Source organism: Anomaloglossus baeobatrachus, chromosome 2, assembly GCF_048569485.1.
Source record: "Anomaloglossus baeobatrachus isolate aAnoBae1 chromosome 2, aAnoBae1.hap1, whole genome shotgun sequence".
Lineage (NCBI taxonomy): Eukaryota > Metazoa > Chordata > Amphibia > Anura > Aromobatidae > Anomaloglossus > Anomaloglossus baeobatrachus.
In genome coordinates, this window is record NC_134354.1 from 234,228,042 (window position 1) to 234,249,558 (window position 21,517).

A 21,517-nucleotide genomic window follows, 5' to 3' on the forward strand; every position below is an offset into this window, starting at 1 on the left:
TGGATCTATCCTCTTACCTTTCTTAAATATTGGTACCACATCAGCAATCCTCCAATACTGAGGCACAAACCCTGTTACAAGCGAGTCTAAAAAGATGAGATACAGCGGTCTGTCGATTACGGAGCTCAATTCCCTCAATATTCGTGGATGAATGCTATCTGGCCCTGGGGATTTGTCAATGTTTAATTTACTCAGATGTAGGCGTACTTCATCTTGTGTTAAATTAATTATATCAGATGGTGAACTTTGATTTTTCACTTGTTGAATGATCCCTGGTACAGTCTGTTCCTTGGTGAACACAGATGAGAAATGCCTATTTAATATCTCAGTCTTTTGTTTGTCCTCTATAACTAACATGTTATTATATTTTAATAGGCCAATACTATCCTTTGTTTTCCTTTTGGCATTAATGTATTTATAAAAGATTTTGGGATTTATTTTAATGTCCTTGGCGATTTTTGTTTCAGTAGCTAATTTTGCTTGCTTGATTTCTTTTTTACATTTCCTATTGATATCTTTATACTTCTGAAATGCTATTTCTGTATTCTCAGACTTTAAGATTTTAAACGCCCTTTGTTTATGTTTTATTATACTTTGTACAGTCTTATTTATCCACAGTGGTTTCTTTTTATTCCTGGACATTTTATTACCAGAGGGTATAAGTTTTTTACAGGAATCTAGTAGTATATCCTTAAACTTTCCCCATTTATGTTCAGTATCCCCAGTTACCATGACTTTGTCCCAATCTACACATTTAAGCTCTTCCCTTAATTTGTTGAAATCAGCTTTCCTAAAATTCCAGGTTTTAGCATTTCCCCTTTGAAATGTTCTATTGAACATTACTTTGAAGCTTACCATGTTATGATCGCTGGTGCCTGAGTGCTCTCGGACCTGTAGATCTGAAATTGTATCCGGTCTATTTGACAGGACCAGATCTAGCAAATTATCTCTCCTCGTCGGTTCATCTACCATCTGAGAGAGGAAATTGTCTTGAATAGTAGATAAGAATTTACATCTTTTAGCACAACCAGAAGATTCTATGTCCCACTGTATGTCTGGATAGTTGAAATCCCCATAATAAGAACCCGATTATTATTATTATTAGCTGCCTTTTCAATTTGTTCCAGCATTTCACCCTCTATTTGTTCATACATGTTAGGAGGCTTACAGCAAACTCTAATTAGCATTTTTCCATTATTCCCCTCCCCATGTACATTTACCCATACTGACTCTACATTGTTGCAGTTCCCCCCAATGTCATCATTCAACACAGGTTTTAGGTTAGATTTGATAAATATACACACCCCGCCACCTTTTTTGTCTTTCCTGTCCTTCCTAAATGTACTATAACCCTGTATGTTTGTCACCCAGTCATGGCTTTCATACAGCCAGGTTTCCGTAATGCCCACCACGTCATAATCCATGGTTGACATAAGAGTCTCCAATTCATTAATTTTGTTTGCAAGACTTCTTGCATTTGCCAGTAGACATTTAATACTATTAACACTTTTATTACTCCTAGCCTCCGTACGTTCCTTGCATGTCCCATCCCCCCAATCCTTCATTGACCCCTACCGTCTCACTGTCTCTATCTGCTCTATCCCCTTTTTTGCTCCACTATCCTTCCTCCCCCCAAATCCTAGTTTAAAAGCTCCTCCATCCGTCTGACCATTTTCTCCCCCAGCACAGCTGCACCATCCCCATTGAGGTGCAGCCCGTCCCTACCATAAAGCCTGTAGCCGGCTGAGAAGTCGGCCCAGTTCTCCATGAACCCGAACCCTTCCTTCCTGCACCAATTTTTAAGCCACGTATTTATCTCCCAAAGCTCCCGCTGTCTTTCTAGTGACGCTCGTGGCACCGGTAGTATTTCTGAAAACACTACCTTGGAGGTCCTGGACTTCAGCTTCTCTCCTAGTTCCCTGTAATCATTTTTAAGGACCTTCCACCTGCCTCTAACTTTGTCATTAGTACCAATGTGCACCATGACCGCTGGGTTTTCCCTAGCCCCACCCAGCAATCTGTCTATCCGATCCGCAATATGCCCAACCCGAGCACCCGGCAGACAACACACTGTTCGGCATTCACGGTCTCAGCGACAGATGACCCTGTCTGTCCGCCTAAAGTTAAACATACAGGGAAACAAAGACCCTGTAAAAGCCGAATAGTGCAACATTTTTAATGAAACCCAATTGCAAAATGATTTTTAGCCCTAAATACATGCATTTAAGTACAACATTGTCCCCAGAGGATGTACGATCCCTTTGCCGTGTGCTTCTGTGTAGCAGGAGACACTAGTAGCTGGTTGGTAATAGTGAGGAGTTATTATATTCATGACGGTGGCTTTACTATCCTTTGTATATGTTGCCCACTATATTGTGATGGTCGTTGGGGGCTGCGGTTCGGGCTGTACATTAGCATCCTGTCTGCTCACAGGAAGTGCAGCAACACGCTTGTTCTATTGCTTCCGCCTTTCATTAGAACTGATTCATGAGACACTGCAGAACACAATGAGGTCATTTCCACTTACAATGCAGTCCCAATAGATAAAGTATATGTACTGTCCACTAACACTGGTGGAGAATATAGCAGAAACTGCTCTGATCCAATAATTTACCAAAGGCAGAGTCACGGGAAATGTTTGCTAATGGGCCACGTAGCCGCAATGACGTCTGATTCCCATGTGGCCTCCCTGTGCTGTGAAATACATTATGCAAATAATCAGCAAACAATATGGGACCATATAGATAATAAAACCATGAAGGCTATGGACACGTTCTACGAGAACAAAATGGCTTGTGGTTTTTCTGACCTTTAGTTATAACATTTGCATCAAGTTTCAGTCTATAATCTTCATTCCTTTATTCATTTTAAGACCCCCTGAAATGCAGCCCACCGAGACATTTCTCATGTTGGCATGTCCTCCCAGTGACACTTGTAAGGTCTGTGCATCCAGGATGCTGCAGCTATTACTGGTTCTCATTCATCAGCATAGCTTGATCCCAGTATTTCTTTACCCCATGTCACATATTCACCTTACAATGTTCCAGAATCCGCAGCCTCCGTTGTCCGGAGTCAATGCTCAGGCTTGATATTGGAGGAGGCATTGGACAGTAATTATTTACTTATTTTACTCACTTATATAGCGCTATTAATTCCACAGTGCTTTACAGATGTGATCATCACTGTCCCCATTGGGGCTCACAGCCTAAATTCCCTATCAGTAGGTCTTTGGACTGTGGAGGAAACCTACGCAAACACGGGGAGAACATACAAACTCCTTCCAGATGTTGTTCTTGGTGGGATATGAACCCAGGACCCCAGTGCTACAAGACTGCAGTGCAAACCACCGAGCGGCCGTGCTGCCCCAGTCTGTTCCCTTCCATGCTTGTCATGCTCCCATTTTGGAGAGTGAGAATAATACCCAGCATATAATGGACCAGTAGTGGGTGTGCACATAACCTAGCAATGCCCATTACTGGTACATCACATTTTGGGGGACATTATCGCTACCTAGCCACGTATCTCTTACCCCTTGCACATTTGATCTGACTCAACAACCAATCACAGGACGGTGTGTATGGTGGCCGAAAGAGTACTGCACAATGTTGAAATCTCCATTAGCCACATGTCCAATGTGAGTTATTGTGTTTATACTGTTCCTGGTGAAATACGTGATTGTCATCCTAATAACTTTTTTGTACCTTAGGCTTTTTGGTGTGTTTTTGCCATGTTTCCGTGCGTATATGCCCATGCGTTTTTTCACTATATTCAATGGCAAAACGCAGGGAAAAACACAAAAAGAAGTGATATGCTGATTCTTTTTTCTACACCCAAAACTGCAAACAAGGAGCAACGTGCACACAGCCTTTCTGAATTCTCATAGACTTTGTTGGGGAAGGTCATACATGCAGTTTAGGGCAACAAACTGCATCAAAAACTGCACCAAAGACTAGTGATGAGCGAGTACTAAAAAGCTCGGGTGCTCGAAGCTCGGGCCGAGCCTCCCAAGATACTCGTGTACTCGGCCCGAGCAACGAGCCCAATGTTATCCTATGGGAGACCCGAGTATTTTTGTGAAATGACCACCGGCAGCATGTAGAAACCCTAAAAATGGCACAAAAGTCTCAGAAGAGTGCTCAAATGACATGGCAACAGCATGGGGAAGACCCCTTGAAGCATTTATCACTCAAAAGTCACAGCTGTGAACAATTTTGTCCGCGTTTTACGCCATTTTTACGGACTCACCAGAAAACCTTCCAAAATGACACCAAAATGAATTTTCATGGCGGAAATGTTAAGGGCACATACCCAATAGTGAGATAGAGCTAATGTATGTTACTTTTTGAGATCAATACATGAAAGATTTTACGTAAAACATTGTGTGGCACTCCGATGTCCCTGAGAAGAGACGTACATAAAGGCCTCTGAGTCTAATGTGCCCATTTTGAGGAACTGAGTCTTTGTAGTATTTTCCTTTGCCAGGGCAGTCCAAAATTGTGAGGTTCACCAATGCCCCTGCATACAGACGTGCATGATGGCCTGTAAACCTGAAGTGCCCATTGTAAGGAAGTGGATCTATTGTAGTATAGCCCTTTGGCAGGGCAGCCAAAAATTGGGAGGCTCCACGTTGTCCCTGGATAGAGACGTGCATGAGGGCCTGTAAACCTGAAGTGCCCATTGTAAGGAAGTGGGTCTATTGTAGTATAGCCCTTTGGCAGGGCAGCCAAAAATTGGGAGGCTCCACGTTGTCCCTGGATAGAGACGTGCATGAGGGCCTGTAAACCTGAAGTGCCCATTGTAAGGAAGTGGGTGTATTATAGTATAGCCCTTTGGCAGGGCAGCCAAAAATTGGGAGGCTCCACGTTGTCCCTGGATAGAGACGTGCATGAGGGCCTGTAAACCTGAAGTGCCCATTGTAAGGAAGTGGGTCTATTGTAGTATAGCCCTTTGGCAGGGCAGCCAAAAATTGGGAGGCTCCACGTTGTCCCTGAATAGAGACGTGCATGAGGGCCTCAAAACATTAAGTGTCCATTGTCAGGAAGTGGGTGTATTATAGTATAGCCCTTTGGCAGGGCAGCCAAAAATTGGGAGGCTCCACGTTGTCCCTGGATAGAGACGTGCATGAGGGCCTGTAAACCTGAAGTGCCCATTGTAAGGAAGTGGGTCTATTGTAGTATAGCCCTTTGGCAGGGCAGCCAAAAATTGGGAGGCTCCACGTTGTCCCTGAATAGAGACGTGCATGAGGGCCTCAAAACATTAAGTGTCCATTGTCAGGAAGTGGGTGTATTATAGTATAGCCCTTTGGCAGGGCAGCCAAAAATTGGGAGGCTCCACGTTGTCCCTGGATAGAGACGTGCATGAGGGCCTGTAAACCTGAAGTGCCCATTGTAAGGAAGTGGGTCTATTGTAGTATAGCCCTTTGGCAGGGCAGCCAAAAATTGGGAGGCTCCACGTTGTCCCTGAATAGAGACGTGCATGAGGGCCTCAAAACATTAAGTGTCCATTGTCAGGAAGTGGGTGTATTATAGTATAGCCCTTTGGCAGGGAAGCCAAAAATTGGGAGGCTCCACGTTGTCCCTGGATAGAGACGTGCATGAGGGCCTGTAAACCTGAAGTGCCCATTGTAAGGAAGTGGGTCTATTGTAGTATAGCCCTTTGGCAGGGCAGCCAAAAATTGGGAGGCTCCACGTTGTCCCTGAATAGAGACGTGCATGAGGGCCTCAAAACATTAAGTGTCCATTGTCAGGAAGTGGGTGTATTATAGTATAGCCCTTTGGCAGGGCAGCCAAAAATTGGGAGGCTCCACGTTGTCCCTGGATAGAGACGTGCATGAGGGCCTCAAAACATTGTTCCCATTGCAAAGGAGCGGGTCTCCTGTCGTTGTAATGTCCATTCTGCAAAGAATGGGCGAAAAAATTTACCACTGGGGGTATACCTGAAACAAAGGCCTAACTCTTGTAACGGTCATCATGGTGGCGCATGAGGAGAAGGAGGAGCAGTCCAGCGATTATCCAAAGTCTAGAAGTGTGTACCCATGGGTGACTGGAGGTACATGGCAAATTCGCGTTACAAACTTTAAATTCCGCTCTCATTTGCTGGTGGTGTGGTGAAGTCTGGCCCAATCCAACCCTTGTTCATCTTGATCAGAGTCAGCCTATCAGCATTTTCAGTTGACAGGCGGGTGCGTTTATCTGTAATGATTCCACCTGCGGCACTAAAAACACGCTCTGACAAAACGCTAGCGGCAGGGCAGGCCAGGACTTCCAAGGCGTAGAGAGCCAATTCATGCCACGTGTCCACCTTGGATACCCAATAATTGTAAGGCACAGAGGAATGTCGAAGTACAGTTGTTCGATCTGCAAGGTACTCCTTGAGCATCTGGGCAAACTTAGAATTTCTTGTGGCACTACCCCGCACCTCAGGGGCTGTGGTATGTGAGGGGCTGAGAAAACTGTCCCACATCTTAAAGACTGTTCCCCTACCTCTGGCGGATTGGACTTGTGCCTCTCTCGGCTGTACGCCTTGGTTGTCCACTGATTCCTGACCTATGCCGCTAGCGTTTTGTGAGGGGAATGCTTTGCCTACTTCCGTGACTATGGCCTTCCGGAACTGCTGCATTTTGGTTGACCTCTCCTCCTCGGGAATAAGAGACATAAAGTTCTCCTTGTAGCGTGGGTCTAACAGTGTTACCAACCAGTAATGATTGTCGGCCAAGATGTTCTTAACGCGAGGGTCACGAGACAGGCAGCTTACCATAAAGTCAGCCATGTGCGCCAGACTCTTAACAGCCAGTAGCCTGACCAACACGTTGACTGAACATGCTGTCCTCCTCCTCCTTCTCCTCCTCCTCCTCATCTACCCTGTCCTCTGGCCAGCCACGCTGAACCGAGGATATGACTGGTGTGCATGTCATATCCTCAATTTAGCCGGAGATTTGCTCCATGTCTTCATCCTCCTCCTCGTCATAGTCCTCCACTGCACGTTGTGATGAGACGAGGCTGGGCTATGTGTTATCACCCACACCCACTACTGTTTCTTGCTGCAACTCATCGCGCTCCGCCTGCAATGCATCATGTTTGGTTTTGAGCAGAGACCGTTTTAGAAGGCAGAGTAGCGGTATGATGACGCTAATAATGGCGTCATCACCACTCACCATCTTGGTGGAGTCCTCAAAGTTTTGGAGGATGGTACATAGGTCGGACATCCATCTCCACTCCTCAGGTGTTATGTGTGGAGTTTGACCCATTTCCCGACGGCTTAGGTGATGCAGGTACTCAACAACTGCCCTCTTCTGCTCACATATCCTGACCAACATGTGCAGAGTTGAATTCCAACGCGTGGGGACATCACACACCAGTCTGTGAGCCGGAAGATGCAAACTGCGCTGAAAGCCGGCAAGGCCGGCTGAAGCAGTAGGTGACTTTCGAAAATGTGCAGACAGGCGGCGAACTTTTACCAGCAGATCAGACAGCTCTGGGTATGACTTTAGAAACCGCTGAACCACGAGGTTGAGCACATGGGCCACGCATGGAACATGTGTCAGCTGGCCTCGCCTCAAAGCCGCCACCAGGTTCCGGCCATTGTCACACACGACCTTTCCTGGCTTTAGGTTCAGAGGTGTGAGCCAGTGATCTGCCTGCTGTTTCAGAGCTGTCCACACCTCTTCTGCATTGTGGGGTTTGTCACCTATGCAGATTAGCTTCAGCACAGCCTGTTGCCGCTTCGCCGAGGCAGTGCTGCAGTGCTTCCAGCTTGGGACTGGTGTGGAGGGTACAGTGGATGAGGATGCGCAGGAGGAGGAGGAGGCTGAAGAGCATGACATTCCGGAGCTGTAGAGTGTGGGTGAAACCCTGACTGAGATAGGGCCTGCAAACCTTGGTGTGGGAAGGACGTGTTCAGTCCCTCGCTCAGACTGGGTCCCAGCTTCCACAATATTAACCCAGTGTGCCGTCAACGAGATGTAGCGGCCTTGCCCACAAGCACTTGTCCACGTGTCTGTGGTTAGGTGGACTTTGGGTGAAACAGCGTTGTTCAGGGCACGTGTGATGTTTTGTGACACGTGGTTATGCAACGCGGGGACGGCACACTGGGAGAAATAGTGGCGGCTGGGGACCGAGTAACGTGGGACAGCTGCCGCCATCAGGTCGCGGAATGCTTCTGTCTCCACCAGCCTAAAAGGCAACATTTCCAGCGCAAGCAGTCGCGAAATGTTAGCATTTAGAACTGTGGCATGTGGGGTGTTGGCAGTGTATTTGCGCCTGCGTTCAAAGGTTTGCTGAATGGATAACTGAACGCTGCGCTGGGACAAGGACGTGCTTGATGATGGTGTTATTTCTGCGTAGGCAACTGCAGGTGCAGGACCGGAGGAGGCTTGTTCGCAGGCAGCATGGACAGGGGATTGGCTCGCATGCACAACCAGCGAAGACGTAGCAGTGACATCAGCAAGCACTGCTCCTCGACTCTGTTGTACTTCCCACAAAGTCGGGTGCTTGGCTGACATGTGCCTGATCATGCTGGTGGTGGTCAGGCTGCTAGTTTTGGTACCCCTGCTGATGCTGGCACGGCAGGTGTTGCAAATGGCCTTTTTAGAATCATCTGGAGCCAACTTAAAAAACTGCCAGACTCGGGAAGACCTAACATTTGTACAGGCACCTTGTGTCGTGTTGTTGTTCCGGGGAACGGTTGCCTGACTTCTGCCTGGAGCCACCACCCTGCTTCTTACTGCCTGTTGGGATGCTACGCCTCCCTCCCCCTGTGCACTGCTGTCCTCGCTCTGCATATCCTCCTGCCAGGTTGGGTCAGTTACTGGATCATCCACCACGTCGTCTTCCTCTTCCGCACCCTGCTCCTCCTCCTGACTTCCTGACAATTGTGTCTCATCATCGTCCACCCCTTGTTGTGACACGTTGCCAACTTCGTGAGAACGTGGCTCCTCAAATATTTGGCCATCTGTACATACGATCTCCTCATGACCCACTTCAACATAAGCTGGCGAGAGGCCAGAATGTGCGAATGGAAACGTGAACAGCTCTTCCGAGTGTCCAAGTGTGGGATCATTAATGTCCGAGGACGTGTACTCAGCCTTGTGGTAGGAAGGAGGATCAGGTTCTGAAATGTGCGGTGCAGTATCACGGCTACTGACACTTGACCATGTGGAAGACAGAGTGTTTGTGGTGGTGCCAATATGACTGGAAGCATTATCCGCTATCCAACTAACAACCTGTTGACACTGGTCTTGGTTCAAGAGCGGTGTACTGCTGCGGTCCCCAAGAATTTGGGACAGGACGTGCGAGCGACTAGATGTGGCCCTTTGTTGTGGCAAAATTAGAGCTTGCCCACGACCTCGGCCTCTGCCTGCACCACCATCACGTCCACTTCCTTGTTCCTTGCCAACGCCCTTGCGCATTTTGCAATGCTGTGCTGACGTGTATTCACTAGACTTGGGCGTTATATCCAAGTTTGTGCAAATCGTGCACCTGTACGCTGCCACCGACAGGCACACACGTGCGGTTTTTAAATGCAAGCACGGACGCACTAAGAACCTAACAGGTTTTAGGAGCAAAAATTAATGAGAACTCTGACACTATCAGCCACTGCTGACTGACGTGTATTATACACTACACTTGTGCGTTATATAATAGTTTGGTAAAAACGCACACAAGTGCACCTGTACGCTGCCACCGACAGGCACACACGTGCGTTTTTTAAATGCAAGCACGGACGCACTAAGAACCTAACAGGTTTTAGGAGCAAAAATTAATGAGAACTCTGACACTATCTGGACTGTTTTAGACTGTGTACACCAGCCCCAGATATGATGAAGGCTGGTATACGGTCACCACTAGGAATGGCTATATACCCTGCCTGCCTGCCTGCCTGTATACTGCTACAATAGTCCTGACAAGGACTCTTTTGGTCACTAGCCTGTATTCCGACCTGGCTATACCCTGCCTGTATACAGCAACAATAGTCCTGAGAAGGACTCTGCTACTGTACTCCGACCTGGCTATACCCTGCCTGCCTGTATACAACTAGAATAGTCCTGAGAAGGACTTTTGGTCACACTGTTTGCAGCCCTGCTACGGAAATAGCTATAAAGGGCCGCAAACCTTTCCCTGAAGCAGCAACACTCTCCCTGCACTGACTGTCTGGATAGCTGTGAGCAGAGCACAGCGCGCCCGCCGGTATAAAGGCTCGGTCACGCTGTGCAGGCCGGCCAATCACTGCAATTCCACAACTAACAGGGCTGTGGCATTGCAGTGGTCTGCCAGCCAATCCCTGCATGAGGGCTGGCTCTCAAAAGAGCGCCAACATGCAAAAATGAAGACCACGAGTACAGCACGAGTATCGCGAGATTACTCGGTCCCCGCCGAGTAGACCGAGTACAGTGATACTCGTGCGAGTACCGAGTAGTAACAAGCATGCTCGCTCATCACTACCAAAGACGCATCAAAAACTGCACTGTGCGCACAGGGCCTTACTCTGTTATTTAAACCTTGATGATTAGTTAGGTTTGCCATTGCATTGAATAACCCTTCTTTTGTGTGTGGATTTTGTTGTTGGCTATATCTTTTGGTTTTGACAACAGCTACTCTCACGATCTTGTCCCTGCTGATTCTCTCTCTCTCTCTGGTTTTGTTATTAACCATACCACTGCCAACTCACTCCAGTAGCCAGCAGTTATGCTGAAAACGAAACTGTGGGGCATTAGGCCATGTGCGCACTTACCGGATTTTGCCGCGGATTTGCTGCATGTTTCGCTGCAGAAAATGTTCATAACATCTCTGCAGTGAATCACCAGCAAATCCTATGGAGAAAAAAAATCCTGTGCGCACTGGGCGGAATTTGACAGCTGCATGTTTTGCTGCGGGAATCCCGCAGCAAAAACAAGTGCATGTCACTTCTTTTCCGCACATCGCTGCGGGATTTCACTCTATTGACTCCAATGTTAATCATGAAATCCCGCAGGGAATAACGCAGGTAGCAAATTCTGTGCGGTTCACTGCGTTTTCCTGCATTATTCCCTGCGGTATTTCGCGGTTTACCTCCGGTAATGTACATCGCCTGTCTGCGGTTTTGCAGGGAAGTGATGTCATTACAGGAAGAGGAAGCCGTGCAGAGTAAACACACACACAGATCACAGACACACAGACATAGATCACAGACACACACACATCACAGACATAGAACACATAGACACAGACACATAGAACACACATAGAAAGAAAACGGAAATATAGAAAACAAAGAACGTGGGCTCCGCTGCATATTTACCTTCCAGCCGAGGTAAGCACACAGCGGCGGCCCGGTATTCTCAGGCTGGGGAGGGAGAGGGGCAGGGGTAATGTCCCCCGCCTCACTCCCCGTCCGGCAGCCGAGAATATCAGCCGCAGCTGCCCCGGGACTGTCGCATGCATTATGCGGCAGCACCGGGAGTGTCCTCGGCTCTTCCTGCCGCCGTGTAGCAGTGGCGATCAGGGTAATAAGGGGTTAATGGTGGTGGATCACCGCCATTAACCCCAGGCTTGATCATGGCAGCGTCTATGTGACAGCTGACATGATCAACCCGTAAGTAAAGTGAAAAAAACACAGACACCGAAAAATCCTTTATTTTAAATAAAACCAACAAGCCTCGTTAACCCTTTTATTAACCCCTCCCGCACCAAAGCTCCGGCGTAATCCACACAGCTCCGGCATAATCCACAGGTCCTGCGCTGCTGACATCCAGCCGCGATGTGTCACAGACACAGCGCTGAATGAATGCAGCAGACAGCAGAGGTAATTACCGGTCATTTCCCACGGCCGGTAATGTGAACTCACTGCCGACCGTGGGAAATGCAGCGATCTGTCCTCTATCTATCCCTCTATCTGTCTGTCTATCTATCTATTCTTCTGTCTATCTATCTACTATCTCAGAATTAAATGACTTTTTTTTTTTTTTTTTTCCAATGTGCTTTATTGCATTGAATGCAATAAAGCACATCCCAACCCGCACGCCGCAAAACCGCGGCAATACCGCGAATAATACCGCGGTAAAACCGCAGCAAACCGCATGCGGTTTTCGGGTGCGGTTTCCCGCGGTTTTTTACCGCGGGTGCGGTAATCTTTGAGAGCATGCGGAATTTTCTCAAGAAAATTCCATTTCCCAGTGCGCACATGGCCTTAGTCACAAACACAAGATGTTTGTAATAGGGGTCTTCCCAGGACTTCCAAGGTGGAGTGCCAAGTGGAATCCCTACTAAGACTTGCTAGTTCTCACGTACAGTCTTACAACACCCTTCCAGGCCCTGTGGTGACACAGACATACTCCCCCCTTCTCCTGCGATAAGTTCTCTCTTCTCTATACACTAATGCAGATTATGTGATCCTCTTACTGACGTAGGGTGTTCTCCATCTCTAATGCAGTTTATAAGCCATGTACATCTACCACCTCCTGCCTGATGGCATCTCTAACACAGAAAACCAAGTAAAGAAAGACGTCAAGGGCAATATGCTGTCCAATCCAAGTCAGAAGCAATAGTACAGCCAGCTAATTAAAGGAGTTGCACAGATTCTACATCAGCACAGTGGTAGGAAATTTTTAAAGAGAGACTAATTTCCTCCTTTTTCATCCATTCCTATCTCAAACTGCAACCAAAATGGTTTATGTCCCAGAATGTTATACATCCCCTCCATTTAAAAAAAAAAAAAAAAAAGTCTGCTGACTACCAGTAAAAAATAAAATAAAATAAAGCAGGAGGGACGCCATCACACATATCTTGTCTTTAAGAGGAAAGCATAATGTTTAGAGGTTTTTATAGAAGACTTATCAGCTTTCTTGTTTTAGTGAATACAGGCTGCCGTGGTGATATCACGACTAGCGAGCCCATGACCCCTGCAGCCAATCACTGGGTGCAACAGATCGTGCTTTCTACATTCTAAATCTAACTGCTTCTTTTCTTTACTAATGATTTTTTTTAATATCTTGCAGGTTCAGAATGTACCAAAAGAAGAAAAAAAGCCCAGTATCCAAGAGTTAAGGCAGAGAATAGAAACCTTTAACGTGATGGTTCAAAATGGCTTAATTATGAAGATGGTACGTTGTTACTTTACACTATAGTATTAATGATCATTTGTGTTTGCAGACAGCATCAAAGATTGCAAAGTTTAATGTGATCTATACTAGAATAAAAATGTTAAAAATTAAACATTTGCAAATAATATGAAAAACCATCACCCCTTTGTACTCCAGATAATGATGGGACCAATTTCATACAGGTCAGAAAACATAGTGGGAAGAGTGATCAATGAATTCTATATGTTCAGTATAATTGTTGCGCGACCACACAAGCAAGCTGTAGTTTTGTAGGACATGATAATGGCCGGGAAGTGTTGGAATTGTTGGCGTTAAAAGTCCACTACAATCCGTCTGCTCACCATGCTGTTCTCTTCAATTACCCCCCAACAACCCATACCAATTATTATGTGTCACGTTAGTCTCGAAACAGAGGATGGTTGGGGAGACATAAGTCCATCTCATTCAATCTATCCACTTGCAATTTTATTTTAAGGAAAGCTAAAACCCTCATGTGGCAAAAGATTCTTTAAACTTTCTTTAGATTTCTCTAGATTAACAATCACACCTTACTCTCGCTGAGAATTTCATAGTCTCACTGCTCCCACAATAAAGATTCCCTATCTATACTGATGTAGAACTGTTCTTTCCTGTAGAAGTAGTGGATGTCTCCTTGTTAGTGTTGCATACTTCATTATACATAGATTACTATATCTCTGTTTTTACTTTTGATACATTCATAGTTATTATACCACACATTTTTTCTAAAATAATAACCCCAATTTCGAACATTGTTCTTGGTACTACAGTCCATTACATTTATTACTTTCTTCTGAACCCATCCAAGCAGTACTATGTCTTTCCCGTACATTGTTGCCTGCATATATTCTAGAACATTTGTGATCTGTCCAGTAATACTGAAATAACCAAGTACATCTTTCCCTTAATGATGCACTTCATGATCTTAAGGCACCACTCCAGTGTTTTTGGAGTTTTTTAAGCTCTGGAGTGGCGCTTTAAATGTAAGCCACCTATCATTTGTTCACCTTCTGGTGACATCACCTTTTACTAACGCGGCTCCGGTCCCACGGCACCATTTTGTGACCATAACTTCTGACTGGCAGGATGTCAGAAGTTATATCACAAGCTCCCATAGACATGTATTGAGTTGTGACTACTGGCATGCTACATGAAACACTGGAGCGCTAAGGCAAGTCACAAGTCGCCAGAGACCAACTTCATCTTTAGCAAAAGAAGATGATAAAACCACCAGATGGTGAGTAAATGACAAAGGTCAGGAAATTTAGATAAAAAACACTATTTCAATAATGCAATGAAAAAAAACTGGAGTGCTGCTTTAAATGACTGGGAAGCAGTAGTCAGACATTGATTGCTACAGTTAATTTTACTGTTGATTAACATCTGAAGTTCCTTTCCATGGCAGATTTGCCAAGTGTTTTTCCCATTTAAAGGATTGACCAGGCTCGGGACACAAGTCTGCAATCACGCTACGTGACTGCAGACTGCTGAATCATGACAGGATACAGTTCTGCAAGCAGGTGGTCACGTGCCGACTAGGCATATTCAGCTTCTCTCCATAGAAATTAATGGCGGGAGAGAAGCGGGATTCGTCTAGTTGGAGCATGACTGCAAGTATTGAAATTGCATACATACAGTCATGTGGCTGCCTATTCACACCACCAACACTGGGGAATCATGACAGTGTGCGCACTGCATGGGTCACAATTCAGCAGTCTGCAGTCACACAGAATGTCCGCTGACTTTTGTTCCAGGCTTGGATGACCCATATAAGTATGCACTAGTGGCTTTCCCATCTCAAGAGAGGCCGTACTGAGCCCTGCCTTAAAAGGGAGGCTGGCATGACTGGGTTAGGACGGGAATTAAATTGGGAACAAGTGATTGGGGTTAGGCAGGGGTTAAAGATATTTAGAGGGTGCGGAAATAAGGGATTTGAAATAGCATTCAGGGCGTAGTCAAGAGGAGGAGGGAACATTAGGGGATTTATAAGGATTGGTCAGTTAGTGGGGTCATCCATTTTAGGCACAGAAACGGAGCAATCTCCCACCCACCCCCTCTATTTTTGAAAAATTCATCCTGTTCACGTTAATTTAAAAAAAAATAAAAAATCCATTAGATCGGTAATGGCTTATCGGTTATTTTTCAAGTATTGGCCATTCAGTAACTCCGTACTTTGTCATAGCAGCATGGCGAAGGGGAGGAGGGTCCTTGAAGTTGGAATTTGGGGTTTGTGGCAGAACAGTGGGTGGGGAACCCGTTAGGGTCTGGACCAAACAACTGGACTCTTTATATGCCGGCGGGTAGAGGAATCCCATGGTAGTCCTGGATTGGCCGCGGGTTGGGGCTTGTGTTCATATAAGGCCAGGTTGTTTGTTAACTGGTGCCTCTGAGCCAGCTTGAGCGGCTAGAGGTAAAGCATCAGCCTGGCTATAGTTTGTGTAGAATACCCGTCGGCAGGTTTGGGCTTCGAGGACCACCCTCCGTTTTTTTGTGTTGAGAATATTTCTGGTATTTATGTTGTTTTATTACAATAAAAGGCTGCTGTGGCCAATTAAATCCATATTAGTGTGCAGTCTGTTTATTTCGGGGGAGGTAAGGGAGGGATTATTTGGAGTATTCCTTAATGACTCGACTATACCCTTGGTCATGTCAATGGCCTTACATTTGCCACTTCCCTTCCCAGGCATCCATCTAGTCCCATCCTTTTGTAGCATAATACTGTCCTGCTTTGTGAACCTTTCTGCGGCCCTCATTTCTTTTGTACCAGTCTGCCATGCTGTATCCTCATGTCTATTATACAGTATGTGTAATTTGATGTTTTATATAATCTATATTGTCCGTGTTTCTGCCCGCTAAATGATGAACTGTTTTTTGCATGGTCAGACAGAGGATGGCACTTACACTGGATTCATCAAGGTACATCTGAAGCTTCAACGTCCGGTCACTGTAATGGACACACTTGAATCTCCATCCATTATCACCATGAAACCTGTGCCATCAAGTAGTCCACTGGATAAAAAGACTTCCTTCTACTTGCCTTTGGATGCTGTGAAACAACTTCACATTAGCAGTTTGACAACAGCCAGTGAAGTCATCAGGGGTCTTCTACAGAAGTTCCAAGTGGTGGACGATCCTCTCAGATTTGCACTGTTCAAAAAATTACAAAAGGATGGACAAGGTGAGTTTGATGATTTGTCTTGTACCTCAAATAATGTAACTGTTAATATGGATGCAGCATGGGAGGACCTCCCACTCAAAACCTCCCTTTAAAGAATTTCAGAGCAGAGACAGTTAAAGAGACACCCGTTCTGGTGTACCCAATCCCTTCATATTTTATGTACGTGGTTATTTATTCATTTGAATGATCACCATGCAATACTACATATACCTGAAGTGGATTTCATGGCCAGTGAATTCTTCTAGGAGATTGAGCCAGTGATCAACATTTGTTTTTCGAGGAGATGCCTTTCAGGTCAATGCACAATACATTTTGGGATTTCACACAGTTGTGATGCAGAGGTATAGTATTTACTGTAGCTGGACAGGAGTAAAATAACAAAAGGAGATTTATAGGAGGGTAAAACTGGGCATTATTCAGAGGTTTGTAGGTCTTCACTCAGAGTAAATCATATTTTGGTCATTTTAATGTCACATAGGAAAAGTCATGATGCTGGTCAGATCCACCAAATGATGGATTTAAGCCGAGCTTGATTAACCCTATTCCTTGTAAGGCCTCTTTCACACGTCCGTGCCTCCGATACGTGTATGGACAATTTTCTCACATACCGGAGACACGGGCACACGTTGACATATGTTTTCCTATAGTTTCGGACACACGTGTGTCCGTTCCGTACTTACGTGTGCCCCACACGCCGACATGTCCGTTTTTCTCTAGCATCACGGGTGTCACACGGAACGCAAACGTGTCACACGTAACACACAGGGACCACACGGATGTGTTCCGTGTGACACACACCGGAGAAAAGACATGTCTATATGGCTATTAAAAAAAAAAAAAAAAAAAAAACACCTTTACTCACCTTCTCCTGCCCTCCTGTCTCTGCCGCTGCTGTCACTTGCTGCCGACCGCCACACATTATGCTCATTGCATATTCACTTCACTGCGGCCGGAAGCAGCAGCAGCGGGGAGTCGGTATGACCGGAGACCGAAGATCAGCACCACGGACAGCGACGCCAGGGACAGGTGAGTAGAAAGTTCCCGTTCTCCGTGTGTTTTCACAGATAACACACGGAGAACACACGTTGTGCCATACACACAGCTCACCGAGGGCAATACGCATCTTTGACACGTCCGTGAAACACGTGCGTGATTTTCACGGGCATGTGAAAGAGGCCTAATGGAGTATGTACCGGTTCTGTCCAGGTTTCCTTCATTTTGACTTCAACAATAGACTGGATAGATGATCATATGCAGATATGAGCAAAGCGTGATACTATACATAGCAATGTATAGCATAGCATTTTTTATCTTTACAAAATGTCTTTTCATCTCATAATCATTATTTCATTTCAACCCTGAGGCAGCTGAAATATCAATAGTTCAATCAATGTCTGAATATATGGACTTGACAGTATATTGATCCGTTATGTTCATAAATACAAGGTTGACTTTACCGCATGTTCAAGTGTTCTCATGTTTGCATATGCGGTCTAGTTTTCCTTTCTAGTACATATCTAAAAGACCCCCCATACACATTAGATATCTGTTATCTGAATGAACTACCTCTCTTAAATACCCCATACTCAAGAACACTCTGCTTCACTGAGCATTTCTGTGATCTCTATCAGAGAGCCCCTGCCAGACTCCTCTTCTCATCCCCGACATCTGATGGTCTGTTGGGGAAAGTTGGGAGGAAGGCACATATATTAGATTGTTGGCCGATCTTAGAGATACCAGCAGGTTATGTTGATTTAAGGGGAACCAGTAATGTAAAATAATACTATGAACCTACAGGCATTGTGTTAACCCAGAGGTCTCAAACACGCGGCCCATGAGCTGCATGCGGTCCCTGAAGCTGCTTCTTGCAGCCCGCGGCCTGCATGCGGCCCCTGAGGCTGCTTCTTGCGGCCCGCAGACACCTAGATCCCGTGACTATTGCAGCAAGGTACAAGGGGCCGCCGCTGTCAGCGCTTTCCTGCAGGTGAATTTGCAGCACCGTGCAGGGACGCACGTCTGTACACATCATTACTAATGGCAGCTGCCGCGAGCCAATCAGAGGCCAGCAGGTAATGTGGGTCTGTTCTGATTGGCCGGCGCGGCTGCAGTTAGTAAAGATGTGAAGAGAGCAGTGCTGCAAATCGTTCCCCAGAAGGAAAACGCTGATGGCGGTGGCCCTGTGTATGTACTGGGCCGCAATTGTCACAGGCTCTAGGTGCCTGCGGGCTGCAAGCAGGTAAGGAAAACAGCGAGGGAACAGAGGAGAGGTGAGAAGAATTTATTTATTTTTTTTGTATGTGAACAACGTCATAACAAGGGATACAGGATGGGACATTACCACAGCACAGGGCACAATATGTGCACATTACCACAGCACAGGGCACAATATGGGCACATTACTACAGTACAGGGCACAATATGGGCACATTACCAGAAGGGATAAAATGAGTAAATTACCACAGGGGGCAATATGGGCACACTTCTATAAGGAGGCAACATGGGCACATTACCACAGGGCACAATATGGGCACATTAGTACAAAGAGGCAATATGGGCACATTACCATAGCACAGGGCATAATATGGACACATGACCACAGCACATGGTACAATATGGGCGCATTACCACAGCACAGGGCACAATATGGGCACATTACCACAGCACAGGGCACAATATGGGTACATTACTACAAAGGCACAATATGAGCACATTACCGCAGGGCACAATATGGGCACATTACCACAGGGCACAATGTGGGCACATTGCTGCAAGGAGGCAATATGGGCTCATTACCACAGGGCACAATATGGGCACATTAGTACAAGGAGGCAATATGGGCACATTACCACAGCACAGGGCACAATATGGGCACATTACCAGAAGGGACAATATGAGCACATTACCACAGGACACAATATGGACACATTACTACAAGGAGGCAATATGGGACATTACTACAGGGGACACAATGGGCACATTACCACAGGGGACAAAATTGGCACATTACCACAGGGGACAATATGGGCACATTACTACAAGGGGGCAATATGGGACATTATTATAAGGGACAAAATAGGCACATTACCACAGGGGACAAAATGGGCACATTACCACAGGGGACAACATGGGCATATTACTACAAGGGAGCAATATGGGACATTACTACAGGGGACAAAATGGGTACATTACCACAGGGGACAAAATTGGCACATTACCACAGGGCACAATATGGGCACATTACTACAAGGAGACAATATGACCATATTACCACAGGGCACAATATGGGCACATTACTACAAGGAGGCAATATGGGCACATTACTATAAGGAGGCAATATGGGCACATTACTACAGAGCACAATATGAGCAAATTACCACAGGGCACAATATGGGTACTTTACTACAGGATGGGGACATTACTAAAAGCTGAGAACCAGCAGGAAATATGACTACAAAATATTGGCCAAAGTTACTGTATGGTGGTAATTGTAAAACATTACTTCAAAGAAGGGGATACAATGTAAAAAAAAATAAATCTAAATAAATACTTTTTTTCTCCATTAAAAATACTTTTTTTTAATATATAAACTGAAATAAAAAAAACGCACATTATAATAAACAAGCGAAAAATGTTCAAAAAACGTGATCCAAAGGTGTATTGAAAAAAATATGCAATCACTACAAATGTCACTGGGTCCAGCAAAGAATGCGGCCCCTCAAATAATTTTTTTTTCTATGTGTGGCCCATACACCCAGCCGAGTTTGAGACCCCTGGGTTAATCTGTATGCTCAAAGTGGGAAGAAATGAACTTTATGCATCCCACTAGCCTCCGTCTTTGAGTTGTAGAGTCGCTGCTATACCTGAAAGCCAGAGGCTGCTGGGCAGAATAAAGTTCATTTGCTCCCAAGAGCTGGGCTGTCAGTGCAGCGGCAGCACAGCTTTAGAACACTATTAACTTACAAACTAATATCTGTAGGTTAACTGAATTTTTTTACATCACTGGTGTACTTTAAATTGCGGATGAATAATGGTGACCGAACAAACGTCAATGTGACATTTCTATCCCCATACAGTATAATGCAGTTCCCCTGTTTATAAGGGTTAATGCCCTGCTGATAATGATTTTTTCTTTGCTAGTATAAACAATCCGATCAAAGAATAAGTGTTTTTCGCATTTGTCTAGCAATTGCGGCATCTTTACATAGGCCAGCATGTTTATGTCGCGGGCGGAGGAGGGGACGCCGCGCTCTCCCTCTGCTCGGGTCCGGCTGCCGCTACTGCCGCGGCCTCTGCTGCTCGGTGGCTTGAGCGATGGGCCGGATCCCGGGGACTCGAGCGGCGCTCCTCGCCCGTGAGTGAAAAGGGGGTTGGTTTTGGGGATTTATTGTTGTCCGTGACGCCACCCACGGTTGTGGTGATTGTGTGGACACCACCGCTGCTCTGTATGGGGATCCCGAGAGTGGTGGTATGGAGCAGCTAGATGTTGGCCCTCCCCTCCGTGGGTAGGGGGTTGGTGGTCCCGGGGCCCGATGATGGGGAGTTAGGAGGGTTGACAGGCAGGTACTCACTCAGCCCAAGGATGATGACACAGTTCACGGTAAACAAGCGGCTGGTTGGACGGGTCCCTCGGACGGCTGCGGTGTTGATGTTCCCTGCAAGTTAGCGGTGACGGTCTCTTCCCTGCACCTAAATACGGTTGTTGGTAGCGATGGATTCCCACCGGTAACCCGCTCCCCAGCTTGGATATGAGCCGGAGGAGCCCCTCTCTTGCCCGCAGGCGCTGGCCCTGAGAAACTGGTGCCTTGGCGGTGGCGGTGTCTCTCCTTCACGGTTGGACGGTTGCCTTCAGTCGGGACTTTGGCTGTTGGGAGACCTGGAGGTCCCCTTCACTGACGGATTTGGCAAATCGTACGGCGACTCCAAGCCTTGCCGGGATCCGAAAGGCCCCTGCCAATGGTGCTGGCTTCTCTTTGTGTACCGGTCCGGTACCGCCGGGCCACCACCCGTCCACGGTCCTTACGGTAGACTCCAATAGGCCACTCCTGCAGACAGTCACCGCCGTCTGCCAACCTTGCTGTCTCAGTCCGGGGCACACACCCGGACCAACTTCAGGCTCTGTTGCTGTCACCTTCTCCTTCACTTCAACTCCTTTCACTTGCTCCTCTACCACTTCCCTCTCACTTCCTTCAACTCACAAACTGATCTGCCTGGTTTTCCCGCCTCCAGGACTGTGAACTCCTCGGTGG

At 46.3% G+C, this 21,517-nt stretch overlaps 1 protein-coding gene across 1 annotated transcript in view; it reads left to right on the top strand.

The window, feature by feature from the left end:
* RASSF5 (Ras association domain family member 5) overlaps positions 1-21,517 on the top strand; it is a 217,567-nt gene that overhangs the window by 143,253 nt on the left and 52,797 nt on the right. The window contains exons 3-4 of the mRNA XM_075335707.1: positions 12,971-13,075; positions 15,977-16,271. Coding sequence (XP_075191822.1) covers positions 12,971-13,075; positions 15,977-16,271 — 400 coding nt within the window. The remainder of the gene's footprint in view (positions 1-12,970; positions 13,076-15,976; positions 16,272-21,517) is intronic.